The sequence below is a fragment of the Notechis scutatus genome, chromosome 4 (assembly GCF_049901735.1).
Source record: "Notechis scutatus isolate UNSWTSFEM ecotype Mainland chromosome 4, rNotScu1.2, whole genome shotgun sequence".
In the NCBI taxonomy this organism is placed as follows: Eukaryota; Metazoa; Chordata; class Lepidosauria; order Squamata; family Elapidae; genus Notechis; species Notechis scutatus.
Genome location: NC_142012.1, coordinates 144,517,184 through 144,534,690, shown reverse-complemented (window position 1 = coordinate 144,534,690; position 17,507 = coordinate 144,517,184). Strand labels below are relative to the sequence as shown.

Sequence of the window (17,507 nt, the reverse complement as noted above, 5' to 3'; positions counted from 1 at the left end):
GCCTTTATATAAGAATCTAGTTAACTGTCAACATTAAATTGGTGCTAGATAAGAGTCAACAGAATTCAAGAAGGGCTGGACTTGGATTGGTTGTGGGAACATAATGACTCCAGACTGATTCTTCTCTTCACTCCACTACATGATATTCCATAACAATCTTGTACATTTAGAAAAAAAGACAGCATGAGAAGCAGTCCTAAAATGAGAAGCTTGTATAATTGTGGTGCTCCTATAAGAAATACCTGAATAAATTCCTGTATGATAAAGGAAGATACATTAATGAATTCTGCTGAATGTTTATGTAATAAAGTCAAATTTTAAACTACTACTAGAATCAAGGACTTGCAAGCAGAAGCAAAAACTGAATTTATTGCTTGAAGTTAAATCTACTGAGTAACTCACTAGAGGGCAGCATATGATTTGGAATGAACAATATCATTTATAAATGTTTTCAGTTTACAGCCTAGTCAGAAATCATATACAATTAGCATTCTCTTTAAGAATTACTTTATTTAAATCAAAGATATAATTTCAAAGAATGTAATATTTATAAATGGAGAAAAAGAATGACTAAAGTTAGGCAAATTATGCTCACTATAACATATTAAAAATATTGACTATACCTAATGAAGTACACTGGATTATTTTATGATATGAAAAAGAATATAAATCTTTGACCTTAATGCCAAAATCTCCACTGTACTATAATTTTTAATGCTTAAAAAAAGAATGAAAAGACAGAAAAAGTAAGTAGAGAAAAAAAATCCCTACTAAAATAGTATAGATAAATATTTGGTTTCTGACTTTCATTCTCAGTGTATTCTAACTTGTTTACATTGCTTACAATCATGAACTTTAGAAGCGATAGTCTAAGCATCTATATTTGCCATGATTTATAGTATATATGTAAATCATTTCTCCTAAATTTAAACTTTGTGTGTGTATGTATATATGTGTGTGTATGTGTGTGTAATATTTCACTATTGCTCTATATTCTCCAAGTTTTAAGTCCCAGATATTGTCAATCTGTCTTTTTTCCAATGCTGTATAAAGTGTAACCTCCCAGTTGTAAGCATATATCTTAATAAGTTATAGTGTCATTTATTCATATGATCTGGGATTATATCTATTAAAAATAATTGTGGTTTCATTCAAATTATTAAAATTCTCTAAATGATGCTATGTATGTCTTGCATTACTAATACAGGTGAGCATAGTTTAAAAGATGTAACAATATCTTTGGGCCTTGGATTGAAATGCTATTTTATTTTTTTACAATTCCTGTTTCAAGTTGAATTTTATTTTCCTATATAACTTCAATTTACCATGAGATATGGTACTGGTTTGGACCAGTTCATGGAAGCTGTAGGAATCAATCAGAGGTGGTATTCAGCAAGTTTTGACCAGTTCTGGAGAAACAGTAGAGGAAATTTTGAGTAGTTCAGAGAACCGGGAAATACCACCTCTGACTGGAAATTTTACAGCATCCTTCCCGTGCCACGCCCACTGAGACGTGCCCATAGAACTGGTAGTAAAAAAAATTGAATCCCACCACTGGAATCAATGGCTAGATTGCTGTCTTGATTGCTGTGAAAACAGACTGCTGGGCTAGATGAGAAGAGGGTGTAATCCAGCAGGGCATTGGTTATGTTCTTAGGACTGTACAGCTCAACTTCTTGTAAGCCTTAATTTTGAGTCTACATGCAGTTCTGGGCTGGAAGTTACTTTGATGCTAGAAATGCCTGCTTTTGTTGCAGTTTATTTTCAGTGGTTTTCTGCTAGCTATATAGTAAAACTAGAATCAAAGTCCTAGTTAAAGACTGTAGATTCATTCAGAAATTCTGAAAAAAAGCACAAGCCTAAAGTGCTACAACTTGAAGTAACAAGAGAGAAGTTTTATTCTCCCTGCTACCTTACTAGGAATAGAGTTGGTAGCCCCAAAGGTGCTTTTTCAAGAGGCAACTGGACTTTTTTGGTTTTTCTTTGAAGATGTTTTGCTTCTCATCATGGATGACAAGAATCTTTGGGACAACCTGGATGACTAAAAATCTCTATAGACAATAGAGTTCATAGTATTGTCAGTGGATAATATATACAACATACTCTCATTCATTTGGGTCTTCCCATTATATTAGTTGTGGTTTCAAAGAAAGCTGATTTAGAGAAGTTAGAAGAATTAAAGACAAACACTATCAAAACTGTCAGACCTGGTAGTTCAGATACGAAGTACAAACCATGAGTACTAACACTACCTTTATTGTAAGATCACAGTAACCGAATCTTGCAAGACTGAAAGTATTTATCTCCTGCTTAACTTTAACTTTCCAGGAAAATTTCTGAGATGCTTCCTATTCCTCTTTTTTTCTGCACAGATTTGTACAAAGCTTGTCTATGTTGCATTGCTTCCTCACATCTGCCAAAGTAATTCCCACAGACTTAAAGACTTATTCTTCTTTTCTCCCTTATAATTACAGCAGAACTTGACTTCATTCTGTTTTCCTATGCAGGTGATATTCTGATGGCTTTTGGTAGTGATAGTTGAAACTTACATCGACTGGCATTGCAAATCATGGTTTTTGAATAATGTATAATTCAATAGGCTCACACAATGTACTGAAATTTAATTCATGGATTTAACTTGGTATATGGTGTAAATCTAGTCTATTCTGATTTATTCATTCAAGCAAACTATGGTTTAGTTTGTATGTGAACCACAGATTATTTGCATAAATTGACTTTGATTTGAATTTGTGTCTCATTTTGATCTATAGAAATATCCTTGGCAAACAGTGTATGTTTTTGCCATAGAATTGTATTCAAGTCAGTTAAATGTTACATATGTTCGTATCTTCTATTGCTGACTTGATCCAATGATACAACCTAGAGAAATTTGGATCCCTGACCTCGTGCTCTCCAGATTTTGGGTATGCAGCTGCCAGGTAGATCTGTAGCCCAACACAGATGGAACATATCAAATTGTAAAAAAATCTGCTTCAAGCATTGTTTTATATGATGTAAGTACTTGCTTATTGTTAACAATAATAGTTCTTTATGCAATTGTTGCGCTTCCTTTGCGGTAAAAAGGATAGGTTATTTAATTTTTTTGCCTATCTGTTCTCTGTTTCATTTTTTTGTAGCAGAAACCTGATTTCATGTTAATTTTGATATGAATATAAAAATGACCAAAAACTAATATCCATAACTAAAACTAGAATTACAGTTAGCATGAATTAATTCAAATTCTTATCATCTTGGAAGCATAATATTCCCCAGGTTGATGGCAGCAGTAGAGAAGACTGCAGATATTAATGATTAGCATTTCATTTTTGATTGCATGAGAGTAAAATATGGACAGTTTCTGAAGCAACTAGGGTGGATTCAGGGGATTTAAAAAAATGAGTGGCCTGCCAGTTAGCTGAAAATCTGGAACTTTTCTATATTTTCAAAACATTTTTGCTGCTCTCTAATGAGAGGTTGGCGTGTTTATATGTATATGTGGAGGTGGAAATTCAGGATAAGAAAATTAGAACTTTGGTTTCTTTTCTCAAAGTAGATAATAAGGACCTTTTCTCTCATTACAGATGGCTTTAAATGATAGGAAGGCAGATTCCAACTGAAGGTTAAAAAAAGAATTAACAGTAAGAGCAGTTTGAGAGTGGATGCAATAAATCGAAGAAGTAATGAGTTCTCCTTCACTGAACATTTTCACCTAGAGGTTAGATACCCGTCTGTCTGAGATGCTTTAATTTGGATTCCTTAGCAAAAGATGGAAAGATGATCTAAATGCCTCAGCAATATGATTCTTTAATTCTACTAAGAATGACTTCTGAATCATACAGTTAGAAAGTCTTGAAAACTGTTATCATTGGGATGGATTACTTCCCTTCCAATTACAATGCTATTCTCTAAAATTAATTTTTTTTAGTCCATAATCTTCTAAAGAGATAGTGTGTCATAGAATTATATAGGGACTTGAAATGTATATGTATAAATTAGAATATGTGTGAACTCACACTTAACTCTTGAGTTCCTGCTGAAAAGAAGCTAGTGGCAAATTCCCTCTATACCAGAATATTTTAATAATTTTAAAATCTGCTAATTGGCCCCAGAGAACTGCTCCACTCTGGTAGTACTAGTTGTAATTATATAACAGAAATATCCAGTTCCCTGCTATGAACAGGCTTATGGGCAACAATTTTGCAGGCCCAGAATGTCTGGCGGTTGCTAAATTGCAGATGGCTGATCTCTTTGTTTGAATATTGATTTATTTAGAACAATACATTTAGAACCTAATCATTAATAACATTTTGAGTTGTAACTTAACTTGTTTTTAAATGAGGCTAATGATGCTTGGTTGATTTATTTTTTTCAGTCTCAGTTATGCGAGATCTATCCCAACATTAAGAGGAAAGAGGACATGATTTTTTTCCAGACAGCTAATTTTGTTTTATTGATTCTGGGATTTTTGGGTTGGGACAGAGGTGGTATTCAGCAGGTTCTTACCAGTTCTGGAAAACCAGTAGCAGAAATTTTGAGTAGTTTGGAGAACCGGCAAATACCACCCCTGACTGGCCCCACCCCCATCTATTCTCTGCCTCCCGAGTCCCAGCTGATCAGCTGGGTCTTCTTTTGTTGCCCTGCACAGGAGAACGGAGCTGGAAAGCAGGTTAATGAGGTGGAGAGGGAATCGGATTTTGCAGTATCCTTCCCCTGGAGTGGGGTGGGAATAGAGATTTTACAGTATCCTTCCCCTGCCACGCCCACCAAGCCACGCCTACAGAACCGGTAGTAAAAAAAAATTGAATCCCACCACCGGTGGGGAAACGGGGCTGAAAAGATAATTATTTAGCGTTTGTTTGATTCACCCTCACCCAGTAGCAAACTTTTTATGATTGACAAATAAATTTTACAAAAAGTCCTGAATTCACTTTGCTGAAAATGGTTTTCCTCTTTTGATCCCTTCCTTGGATGCATCAGTATTGACCAAACTGAGCAATATTAGGATCCTGTCATGTTAACTTAACCATGCTCAGGCATGCCACCTGCTGTTTTTCTGGTTATTAGAATTAACTACAGTATATCACTGTACAGTAGTCCTCAGTCTAAGACTGAACCCAAAATTTATCTTACTAAGTGAGAAATTTGTTAATTTCTTAATTTCTCACTTGAAGTTTGAGTTTTGTCCCATTTTATGACTTTTCTTACCACATTTGTTAAGTGTATCACTGCAGTTCTTCAATTAGTAACAGGGTTGTGAAGTGAACCTGATTTCCTCATTGACTTTGTTCATCAGAAGGTTGCAAAAGGGGATCACAGGACTCCGGGACACTGCAGCCGTCATAAATGTGAATCAGTTGTCAAGCATCCAAATATAAATCATGTGACCATGAGAATGCTGCAATGGTCATAAGAGTGACAAATGGTCATAAGTCACTTTTTCCAGTGCCTTTGTATCTTTAAAGCATCACATGAACTGTTGTAAGTTGAAGACTACCTGTAGTTGATTTAAATTATCCTTAGAATGTGTAGTAGGTCTTGTTGTTTTATATGTGGGTAGTTTATATAAGAGAACCCAAATGATGAGTCACAACCTTTGGATCCCTCTAGGCATCCTGAGCTTTGTGCTTCTTTTACGTCTTGCAGAAAGATGATGCTTCCTTACAGGAAGCCAGCCCACCTGGGGTGTCTGGTAGGAGCAGGTAGGCTCAACATCAAGACCCAGGAAGAGGGGTAAAATGAGACTAGGAAAGTAAGCTTCAGACATTGCTGGGTCATCTTGTGTAACATCAAGCAGTGGGTTGGAGCTGTTGAAGGAGCCATTGGTATAAACACAAAGGCTGCTGAAGGAAAGCCCTGGCTATAGGAATGTAATGATATATGGGAATGACTTTGGTCTACAGAAGGAAGTGCAGCAGACTAGACAATAGTCAAGTAAGAGGCAACTGAGCCCACATAATATACTCAGTTGCACACAGTAAGCTCTCACAAAGGAACGTCCTTAGTTTCTTTCATGCAAAGGTGAGTGAGGGAGAGATACACTTTCAGAATTACAAGATTCTGTTAATGTAATTTTACAATAAAGTTAGAGCTAGTACTTCTGGGTGTGCTTCTTGCCAGGACTACCTTCAAGACCATCCTTGATGTTTGGACTAATCTTGTAAGTCTTCCTCCCCTGTCATCTTTACAGTCCAATAAATTAGGGAGGGTCCCTTCTGTGGTATTTGTCATGTGTCTACAGACTCACTTCACTTATATGACCATGATCTGCCATTCTCTCTCCTGTCCCATATGCCATCACAAGAATTGTGTTCTGATAGCAATCCAACATTGAATGTGCAAGCTTAGGTTGCACAGTAACAGGTGGATTATTGCCAGATTGCATCCCTACTCTGCCTGACAAGTGTCTTGTCAGAACAATTTGACAATTTATTCTTACCTGGGGAAGGTTACATATTTCATTTATTATTTTATGGGTCATGAGAACACAATATCTGAGGAACCCCTTTCTAATGAATTTGGATTGGTAGATTTATTTGAAATTTGAAGAGCATATTGTCCAGCCAGCACTCCTTAGAAAGATGAGAAGGTGACAAACAGGAGATTAATAAGAAAGGAATTTTGCAAGGAATTTAAGACTGGGGAGAAATACTCTGACTGTTTTCTCTAGAGAATAAACATTAAGGTAAGCTTAATACTTGTGAATTAAGATTGTATGGAGACAGAATAACAGCAGGGGAGGTTTACTGCATAAATGGATGGTTTGCTACTTCGGGGCATAATCCATGGTTTTTTGCTTGGCTCAATGGGCTTTTGGCAACCTGGAAGTAAGTTTGTTCCCTTGAAATCAAATTGTCTGAATATAGGTGCTAGGATAACCAGGGAGATATGTAGGTGAGACATGTAATAACTTTATTGCCTTCCTAAAATGAGTTGCCTGAACTGTGAAATGGACAGCATATATATTGGATAAATAAAATAAATGATAGCTCTATGCTCTTTAATTTATGACTATTCATTCAGTGCCCATTTGAAATTACAGCCATTGCAGTGGTCCTTTGTCATGTGATCCAAATTTGGATTCTTGTCATTCATGCCCTTGGAAAAACTTTGTGAAAACTCTCAAAGAGCTCCTGAAGGCTTTGAAAGCCCTATGTGAAGAAGCTTCAGGAGAGAAGGCTTGGTGTGACATGGAGTTGCCTCAGGTAGGCAACACACAACAGGAGAAAACCACCTGAAGATAATATGTGGTTGATCCTTGGGACTGCTGAGTGATGGGGACAATCGTGCAGTTCCCCAAGGCTTCCACACTTTAGAGAACGGTGTGAAGCAGCATTTATGAGTGGCATTAGGGCTGAAGTAGAAGCCTGAGGCAGTGGCAGTTGGATGAGATGCTTAAAGCCCTGGGTCTTCACTTCAGGCCGGGTCCTGTGGTTGAGTACTGCTGTGCAGGGCAGCCTAGATGGAAGAGAGAGATACTGTAGGCAGGTGGGGGACTTGCAGTTTCCTCACCTTTTGAGGAATCTCTGTGTTCTGCTTAATGACCTGCATGGTCTCTTAATGATTGCAACTGGGAGTACCAGTTGAGTGGTCATTGAATGAAATGGTCACGTGGGTAGCTTGACTTAAAACCACAATGATTTGCAACTTCAATTCCAGTCTCATTTCTGGTCATAAATACCATCTGTATTGCTGTCTGGGAGAATGACACAGCCCTGAATCATCCTCAGCTTCTCAAGAAAAAAGTCATCCCTATTACTTCAGACTTTTCATGCAATCTTTTAAACTGGAGGAGGCCAAGACAGATGTCAGGACTGTAATTTTCTGCAATTGAGAGTAGCCCCCGTCTCCTACATCTGCAGATGGCAAGGGAACAAAAAGTATGCTGGATAGTGCTTGCCAGAACAGATTTAACAACTGGATAACATATTCTTCACTGGAATGAAAAACGCTCCTGAATATTACCGGCAGAGGCCAGCAAATATCTCAAAAAGAAAAATGTTACTGTAGAGAAAAACCTGGTTGAGCACTAAATAAATATACAAGTCTGTGCTTGTTTTAAGCTCAAATGTTTTAAGAGTGAAAAATTGCCTGAAGACCTAAAAATATTCCTATCGCTCTTTGCATGATATGAATATTCTGATCTGCTTGGCTTAACAAATTTCTAGTCAGAGACATTCAGACTGCCATAGTAGTTATCTGCTTCTCCAGGGAGATTCTGTCTGCCCTGAAGGAAAAAAAAAAGTCATACATATCAACCAGAGAGAAAGAGAGAGATCAAATAATTTTGTCACTGTTTTTGTAATGGGACTCTTCAGGATAAATACGGTATACTTTCATAAGCTCCACACCTTGCAGGGCATGGATTAGATAAATTTCGGTGTGCCTCACTTCTGTTTAAAATTAATACAAACAAAATCTGTGTGTGGAAATTACCCTATGAAAGGCCCTTCTTGGCTGAAACATAAAGTGCCTACTATTAACAACTAGATTTTTTTCACGGTTCAACTATACTTTGGTTTTTATGTTTCTGTTCGCACCCCAAGTCTTCTGTTTTCTTTTGTGTTCTATTTGTTTTTATGATTTCCAGTCATCCAGCCTGATAATATTCTTCTATTGATTCATCTATGGTAAATATTTAGATCAACAAAATAGGGAAGACAGAAAGAATATGGCTTTGGAATTCTTTCCAATCCTTTAAGACTGTGCTCTGGTTCACATGTCTGGGAAGGAGGAGAAAAGCATTTTCCTCATATTTGCCTCACTTCCAACACGGAAGTCGTGATCATCAGTCTCTGCTTTCATGTGCACCAAGAATCTTGTTTATTGGTAGTGTACAGGTGGTGCTAGACATACAACTGTAATGGAGCCTGTCCATTATGGTTATATGTCATGACAGTTGTAAACTGGGTCAGTCACTTGACCAATCTGACTTTACAAATTTATTTGTACCAGACTTTAACACTTGCAAATGTGAAGTGAATGGCATGGTCATAAAGCAAACTAATGTTTTGCTATGGGTGCTGTTTTGCTAAAAACTGGAAGTGCCAGTCTTAGGCAAAACTATTGTAAAACACATTGCAGGATGCTGCAAATGGCTATAAATGTGGCCTTATTATTGAGTGCTTGAAGTTTGGCCATGTAATTGTGGAGGAAGCTGTTAGAACTTTGAATCCGGGTTGTAATCATCTTTTTTAGATCAGCCATAACTTTAAACAGTTGCTAAGTGACTAGTCATAAGTCAAACACTATCTGCAATGGACAAAGTTGGGTTAAATGGACAGCTTCAGTGCACAGAAAGTTGCCCATCCAAATCTGGATCACTTTGCTGGCCATTGGAATGGTATGAGTTTTGTCTTCTTGCATGTTATAATAGGTTGGCTTCTGGGCTTTCTGTACATCTAGGAAATTTTACAATTTTTTGGTGCAATCTAGGATGAGACAGTTTTTATTTCTTTACATCTTCAGCTTAGAGACTAGTTCTTCCTTGCAGTCTTGAACAGTAGATTCACAGTACAGTAAATTAGGATTTCAAACTTTCCTGGCATGTCTCTTTCTATGAAGAAAAATTATATATTTTTTCTTCAAACCATATCATTACTGATTTTATTAAATTTCTATGATGGTCATCTCACTGTTGAGCTAATCATGAATTTATTATTAATTTTCACTGAGTCACAGAAAATGTATCTCACTAAAACATTTGCATTTTAAAAAAACGAGGCTAAAAAGCAAAAATGTTTCATCTATTTTTTATAAAATTCAATTTTTTTTGAGAAATCGTTATCTAAATTAATCGTTATCTAAATTAACAACAATAAGACAAATGTCATTTTGAGAGGAGTAGAATGTTAATGCATTGTATTGATTGAATATTGAACAGCTCATCATTATTCAAACTTAAGCTTTACCAAGGTGAAAAGTGCTCCTGTATTAAGCAGTAAATATATAAGCCGTAATACTTAATTCACCCAATGCTATGTGCAGACCAAACCAAACTTACTGCTCCTTCACATGATTTTTGAACCAGGAACTAACTATTAAGAAAACGACCATCAAATCCAATAATGGAAGGGATAGAATAAATATTTCATATCCATCCATATATGAAGAAATTGACTGTTGCATCTAGGGGGCTATTGTAGTAGAATCTAGTCTTGACCTTTAGGGAATGCTGGTATCTGGAAGTAGAAAATGATTTTGGACTCATTGAACTATATTGAACTATATCCCATAATGTAGATTTTCCCCTTCCATAGAATTAAATGAAAGCTTCTTTCTATTTCCTCTAGGTTTTTAAAAAAAGTACTCTACATATATTGATCTACTGCTTCATGGGGTTCATAGTTGTCTATTTCTGTTCTATTAGACATATTAGAAATATGTCTCTTGGGCTTAGTTTTGTCAGGAACACTATGTGGACAGATGCACATTTCAATCTATACATCATATTTATTTTTAGTAATCTCTCTCTCGATAAGCATTGGTGAGAAGGAACCCAACTCTGTGGCTTATTGTTCCTCTTAACAACTGCCATTTCCTCTTTAGGCACTTTTCTTTTGGACAATGATTATGGATACAGCCATATCTTCTGGATTGAATAAAATAGCAACTGTGCTGTCTTGGTTTCTTTTTTCTATCCCTGAGTTTTCTTAAAATATTTGGAATGTTCCAAACTTTATCCTAGTTTAATATTTAATTTATAGTATAAATTTAATATAGAATAGACAATAGAATAGAATAACAGAGTTGGAAGGGACCTTGGAGGTCTTCTAGTCCAGCCCCCTGCCTAGGCAGGAAACCCTATACCAATTCAGACAAATGGTTATCCAACATCTTTTTAAAAACTTCCAGTGTTGGAGCATTCACAATTTCTGGAGGCAAGTTGTTCCACTGATTAATTGTTCTAACTGTCAGGAAATTTCTCCTTAGTTCTAAGTTGCTTCTCTCCTTGATTAGTTTCCACCCATTGCTTCTTGTTCTGCCCTCAGCTGCTTTGGAGAATAGCTTGACTCCTTGTTTGTGGCAGCCCCTGAGATATTGGAACGCTGCTATCATGACTTCCCTAGTCCTTCTTTTCATTAGACAAGACATACCCAGTTCCTGCAATTGTTCTTCATATGCTTTAGCCTCCAGTCCCCTAATCATATTTATTGCTCTTCTCTATATATTATAGAATCTTCTGCTGTATATAGCATGCTCCACCTTTGATGGTTTTATGACCATCTGTCTGGTAGCACCCAGGGTTAAGGAGAATATAGTTATGGCAGACTCATTGTAACAATATCAGAATAATTGGATTTAATCCCTACTGGCTGCAAATGTAAAAGTAGGTGACCACAAATTGTTAGCTACCATAACTGTTAATGTGTCATTATTTCATTGTATCTTAATTTATTAATTTAATTTATTTTCTTAATGTATCTTAATTTATTATACATTCTAAAACAAACTGAGTTACTAACTCTGAAGCTAGCCTGGCTGAAGCCATCTTTTGCTGCCTCATAGTTGTTACAAACTCTGAGTGGGGGAAGGGGGCGGGAAGTAAATAGACCGGCTACCAGTCAAAACAAAAAGTTTTCTTGTGGGAACCAAAGTCATCTCAACAGGTGGCAGTTGAAGGAGGAGAGGAGTGACCATGCAGCCTGCCAGCTACTTTCATTGGACAATATGACTAGGGACATATGGGGAGGGAATTATTTGCTCTTTTAATGAGGGGAAAAACCGCAGGAACTTCCAGAGTTGGTTTTCAGTAGCTGTGCTGGTATGATGTATCCAGTAAACATCTTCTTTGAGGAATGTACCTACCTTGGAGTTCTGCTTTTGATGGATGCGTTACTCAAGAACGCTGACACAAAGAAGAAGGGGGGGTTGGACCACCTTCCAACCCTGTGTTTCTATGCATTTCTTTTAACACAGTTCTACGTGAAGCCCTTAGCTCAGCTGTCAGAGTAAATAGAAGAAAAGGAAATACAAACAATTTGTTACAGTAACATTCTTTAACAAAATATCCTCTTCCCCATTCTGTTGAAATTACAACTTCCAGAATTATTAGTTAATAAAAACTTCTTCCATTAGAAAGTTTGTTTTATATTAAGTGAAGAAAGAGAATTGCTGTCCATCATTATGTTCATTCTTGTTTTGAATAATCTGGGGAAGCAATTGTGTCAATTTTCTGTTCCTAATAGCCAAAGTAGAACACATGTGAGAGATGTACACATAGTTTGTATATCTCGACTATCTCTCTCTCTCTCCCTCCCTCCCTCCCTCCCTCCCTCTCTCCCTCCCTCTTTCCCTCCCTCTCTCTCTCTCCCTCCCTCCCTCCTTCCCTTCCTCTCTCTCTCTCTCTCCCACCTCTCTAGTAAAATCCAGTTTCAAGTACAAGAAATTAAAGAAAGTCATTGCAGCTGCATTAAACTAAGTAATTTAGACACGTCCAGAATGTTTTAAAACTTTGTTTAAATGTTTTATATATGAAAAAATATATATCAATTCATCCGCAAAATGGCTTTGTTGATTTTTAAAATTGGCTACCATTCACTTTTGAAGATCTCAATATTTTACAAAATATTTTGGTATATAAAAAGAAAGTCATTTCTCTAAGTACATTAGTTAATCTATGATGTGCACGTATTAATTGGAAGTATGGAGTTAATTATTCTGAAAAGTTCACTTGCTGTTTTTAACATTTCAAATCTATTTTACAAATCCAGGATCATTCTTTATAAAATTCATCACTTAATAAAGTAAGAGTGGAAGAGGGCAAAAGAATTGTGTGCTAGCTCTCTTTTAAGGAAGACATTAAATTAAAACTGAAAATTGCATTGTGTCTTGATTTAACAAATGAAGTCTAATGCTTTGCTGATGCTTGGCTAAATATTGAACAGCTGTGTGAAATACTAGGTGTCACATAATGTGAAATTGAGTAGAATTTGATTATCTCTAGATCATAAAAGTAGTGAATTCATTTAATCATTCATTCTGGCTCTTCTAGTGTCAGAGGCAGAAAGAGCAAAATGGTTAAATAAAAACTTCAACATTACCGTATTTTCCTATCCTATTTCCTATCCTATTTATCGGGGCCCAATTTCCATCATCCCCAACAGTATGATACTGGGCAAGGGAAGATTGGAGTTATAATCCCAATCTAGATGGGGACTCCTATTGGGAAAGGTCTCAGAAAAGCACACAGGAAAAATATTGCCTCGTTTTTGCCGACTTACATAAATCTCAAAGAGATGTGGGACAGTTCACTGCACCAGTTGGCTCTATCTAGCTCAAATGCAGTTTTTTTTTTTTTTCTGGAATCATGGGACCACTGCTCATGTGAACTTGAAAGTGTTGTGGCTTCTTTAGGGAAGCATCAAGATGTGGTCCAAAAGCCTCCAGGCCCTCCTTGTAGCATTCTTACAACATAGTTGTTGTGGAGGTAAGAAGCTTCCTTTCTCATAAAATATCTGCTGTAGTGATCATGATCAGACATACAGTTGCAGCTCTAGAGGGAAAAGTACTGCAAAAGGCCATTCCCTCTTAAAGTCTCCAAGCTCTCCAGTGTGTTTCAACTCTTGCCTGTGTTTTTTTTTTTTTTTTTTTGAGTTGAGGGGATAGATAAACTTAAAGTCCCAAATTGCATTCACCTATCATTTTTGTCTTGGAAGAATGCATACGAAGCTCACCTTCATTTTTTCTAATTAAGACATTCTCATACAAATAACAAGAAACAAATGGAAGTTGGGTCAAATGGAGAGCCAAAAGGTGTTCCCAGTTATATTTGAAGTCAGAAATTCCGTGTTGCTCTTTCTTAATATAGTTTTTGGTAAGTCATCATTTACCTTCATCCTGAGACAGAAGCATATGTATACCCATAGGTAGGTCAAAAAGTAATCAATTATGTAAAACATGAACAAACAATATTAGAAAGGAATGGATGAAGATCATATAGGATACTGGCCTCCGTAAAGTCATTGTGTAGAAAACTACAAAGCAAATCAAGATAAAGGTAGTATATGGGAAGAATGTTACTATTCTGGTTTGTATATAGAAGGACCAAAGAACCATCTATTAAAACCAGCTTTGAGACTTAAAGTGATTTTCTGTAGTCAGATATACAGAAAAGCTTGTCGTTAAACCTAAGTCCTTCTATTTGTGTGTTTTTTTACTCCATTAAGCTATAACTTTATCTTCTATGGTTTGTTGAGGCTGTAGTTCTACAAAATCGAGGTTTATGAGTTTTAAAATGTATCCTTCTATGCATAAATATGATTATGGCCATAATTGATGGCTTAAACTAAATAAAAAAAATATAGCCTGAGGTGTCAAGATGAGTTGTACAGATCTCTGTAATTATAAGGGTCAAATAATTGAAGAAGGTGAAACTATGGTACTACAAGTAAGTAGAAAAAAATGAAACAGTTATAAGAAATGAAGGAATAAAGAATCACAAGGAAAGAATTATGGTTTGTGTGTGTTTTAGGCAAAAACTGTTAGATGGTTTGGAAGCACTTCTAGTTGATCAGAATCGTGAATAAGTTATATGTGTAAGAGGATAAGAAAATTTGAGAAGCTCAATATAAATTAGACATGAGAAATTACTAGCTTAGAGCATTGTGCAGTGACAACAAGGCAAATCAATATAAAGTTTTCTTGTCCAAGGTGAGTACATTTAGTGCTGTCCAGAATAAATATCTGGAAGAAATTATTTGAATGGGGTGGAAGCCCACTTCTATTCATTTCTAAATATGGAAGTGTTCGTTAAAACAAAATAATTAGTATTTGATGCAAATGAGTGTCGAGATTCTATTGATAGATGCTTTTGAAGATTTGCTTGAAAATCAGATGTGGCTTCAGAGGGCATTGCCTAGTCAATTTAACCTTTTTAATGATGCCAACCAGGGTACATTTTCCTTTTATCTTTTCCATTCAGCATCCAGTTGCCTCTTCACATTGTCTATATATCTTCTCCCTGCTTCCTTTCCCCCCTTACATTGTGTAGTTTCCTAACTGCACCTCTCTCTCTCTCCCTCCCTCCCTTCTGAAAGGAGGGAAAAATATCCATGTATTTCTACATATTTATTGTTTTTATCCTGTTTCTATATTTTTTGGCTCCTGTGTGTGGTTTCTGGCAGTGTATAGGCACAGTGATATATATGCACATTTTATACATAGGCACATTTATGTGGCAGGGCTGGTGGGATTTCTAGGATAAGTTTAGCTAAAATTGGGAACATTGGGCTGAAAATATGAGGAAGATGGCCATTTCACAGGATTATTGTTTATGTTCAGCTTCATTCTCCCTGTCTCCTCTTTCTTCAAGGGGATCACTTGAAATTCAGCTCATCTTCCTTTCAGGTAAAAATAGACTATATCAGCCAGATAAAACTGGATACTTCAGAACTAATAATGTTTTAAATCTCTGCATCTATTATTTTTAGACATTAGGACAGTGTAAGGATGCAGGAGACTAGCTTTTGCAAGTCTGGTGGTCCCCAGATGTATTTAACATGGGCCATTTATTAGTATCATCTTCACACAGCATGGCTATGGAAGATGGAGGGTTCTTTAATGCATCTAATCCTTATAGTGTTGTCAACACTCTGCAAAAGCAGAGACAAGAACCAAACGTATCCTAAATCAGTGAAGTATCTTGATCTGGTCAAAGAGTTATATGGAGAATACGTGTAGAGGTGCTAGTCTCTCATCTAATGTGGCATATTTATTATTTTTGAAAGAGCTTGATTCTTGTATTCTGAACTGTGCATGGATTAATATTCTGTTTAAATCCAAGTGATTATGAACTGATATGCTAATAGACTGTCTTCTGCTACCGCCGCTGCTGCTTTCACACAGCAGCTTTCTCTAAACCCAGAAATGAAAAAAGAAACACCCTAGAATGGCAGGTGATGCACTTCAAAGACCTGCATTTATGGAGGACAATATATTCTGTATGTGTGTTTGTGGAGTCAAAAGAGTTGAATCTGTGTAATTCCCTGTCAAAATATTGCCTACATTGTGGGCAAATACATGTTCACATTTCTCCAACATGAAACCTGTTGAATTTTTGCCTTCTTCATTCAGGGATCCTATCCTCCAAGCAAAACACTTAATGATGCCCTTGCAATTCCTATTCAGGATTCAAAGCAGCATGAAGTGCTGCCTAATTACAAACAGTAATCAAATTATTTGTTACTCCTGATATATTCCCAGTAGAGGTCTCAGGGCATTGAGTGCTCACCTCTGTGTTGTAAATAAAACTCTTGGAGTGACAGTCTCGCTTTCCTGCCACTTTATGAATTCCCTCAGCCAGAGATGCTGAGATAGATGAAGGTGGGGAATGGATTCAGCTTTCTTTTCATTTTCAGCAATCATCCTGCGTCACTCCTCCCCACAGAACCCCTTTGAATAACCAGAAGGTGATGGGGGTTTATTTTTTCTGGTGCACTGTGGATTTGCTCTTGACATTTTAAAACCAGCTTCCTCACAATGTTTCCTGCACATCTAGTGTCTTGAGGATTTTAAGCACTGCACTATGCATGCATGTCTCATACCAAAAGTGGTCCTGCATTTCCACAAGAGCAGCTGCAGAAAGCAGAGCCTTCCAGGTTTCTGATCAGACTGGGAATTCTTTCTCTTTTTCCCATTGTGGATTGGAGCAAAGTTGTTCAGGATCACCTTGTGGATTTCTCTAATTATCCTGACTCCATGCCATGGATAACATGATTACATTATGTTTCACAGTGGGGAGGATTGCCAAAGTTCTTCAGTTCTTGTAAGGATTGCATTGCAAATGTATTAACCCTGGACATGTGAGTGAATCTGGGCTTTGCTTCAGGAATAATTTTGATTCTCTTGATCCATAATGACTGTCAGTAGGCAAATTAATGGCAGACCTTGAAGTATATAAAAACCTTAGCCCAGAAAAAGGTAAGGATTCTAAAAAAATCTTTTGGAGACCTTATATCTGATTCTAAAGATATTATACATATTTATACATCTTTAGAATAAAAACATACATGCTTGTTTAAAACTTGCTCTTAATGTGTTTTAAGTTGCTGTCTAACATTTGTCATCTGACTGAGTGTTGTGTTCCAATGTATGTACATTTGATCATGGTAGTGAGTTGTGAAATTATTAACAGTATGGTTTAATACTTTAAGAACTGGATATTTTTAGCTATTTCCTTTTGTTTGGTGTAGGAATAAATCTAAAGATCTCCACGGGCAAATAGCAGATATTTCTGTTCATGCATAAAGGAGTCACCAGGTGATTGTTGTTGTTTTTTTCTTTCCCTGCAAGATGCGGCATTCTCTTCCTCTTAATAAACCTCTTTAGAGGATCAAGGGAGTCTCTGGTGTCTGGTAGAGAGTGGCATTTAAACTGCAGTCTTAGGGAAAAGCTCTGAATCTTCCCAAAAGCCAGACAAAAGTGCCTTTCAAGCTCCATTAAATGTACATAAGATAAAAGTATATAAGGTTTCCGCCACTCTCATGCTGTACCTTATTTGTTCATTCTTA

General features: G+C 36.6%; 1 protein-coding gene across 4 annotated transcripts in view; it reads left to right on the top strand.

Moving 5' to 3' along the window:
• PLCH1 (phospholipase C eta 1) overlaps nucleotides 1-17,507 on the top strand; it is a 132,691-nt gene that overhangs the window by 17,628 nt on the left and 97,556 nt on the right. Inside the window, exon 1 of one of the 4 annotated variants that reach the window (XM_087965219.1) lies at nucleotides 16,357-16,917. The exons of the other annotated variants lie outside the window; for them this stretch is intronic. Within the exon in view, the coding sequence (XP_087821345.1) occupies nucleotides 16,875-16,917 (43 nt within the window). The 5' untranslated portion in view covers nucleotides 16,357-16,874. Of the gene's footprint in view, nucleotides 1-16,356; nucleotides 16,918-17,507 lie in introns of those variants that run through there. 4 annotated transcript variants of the gene reach the window in all.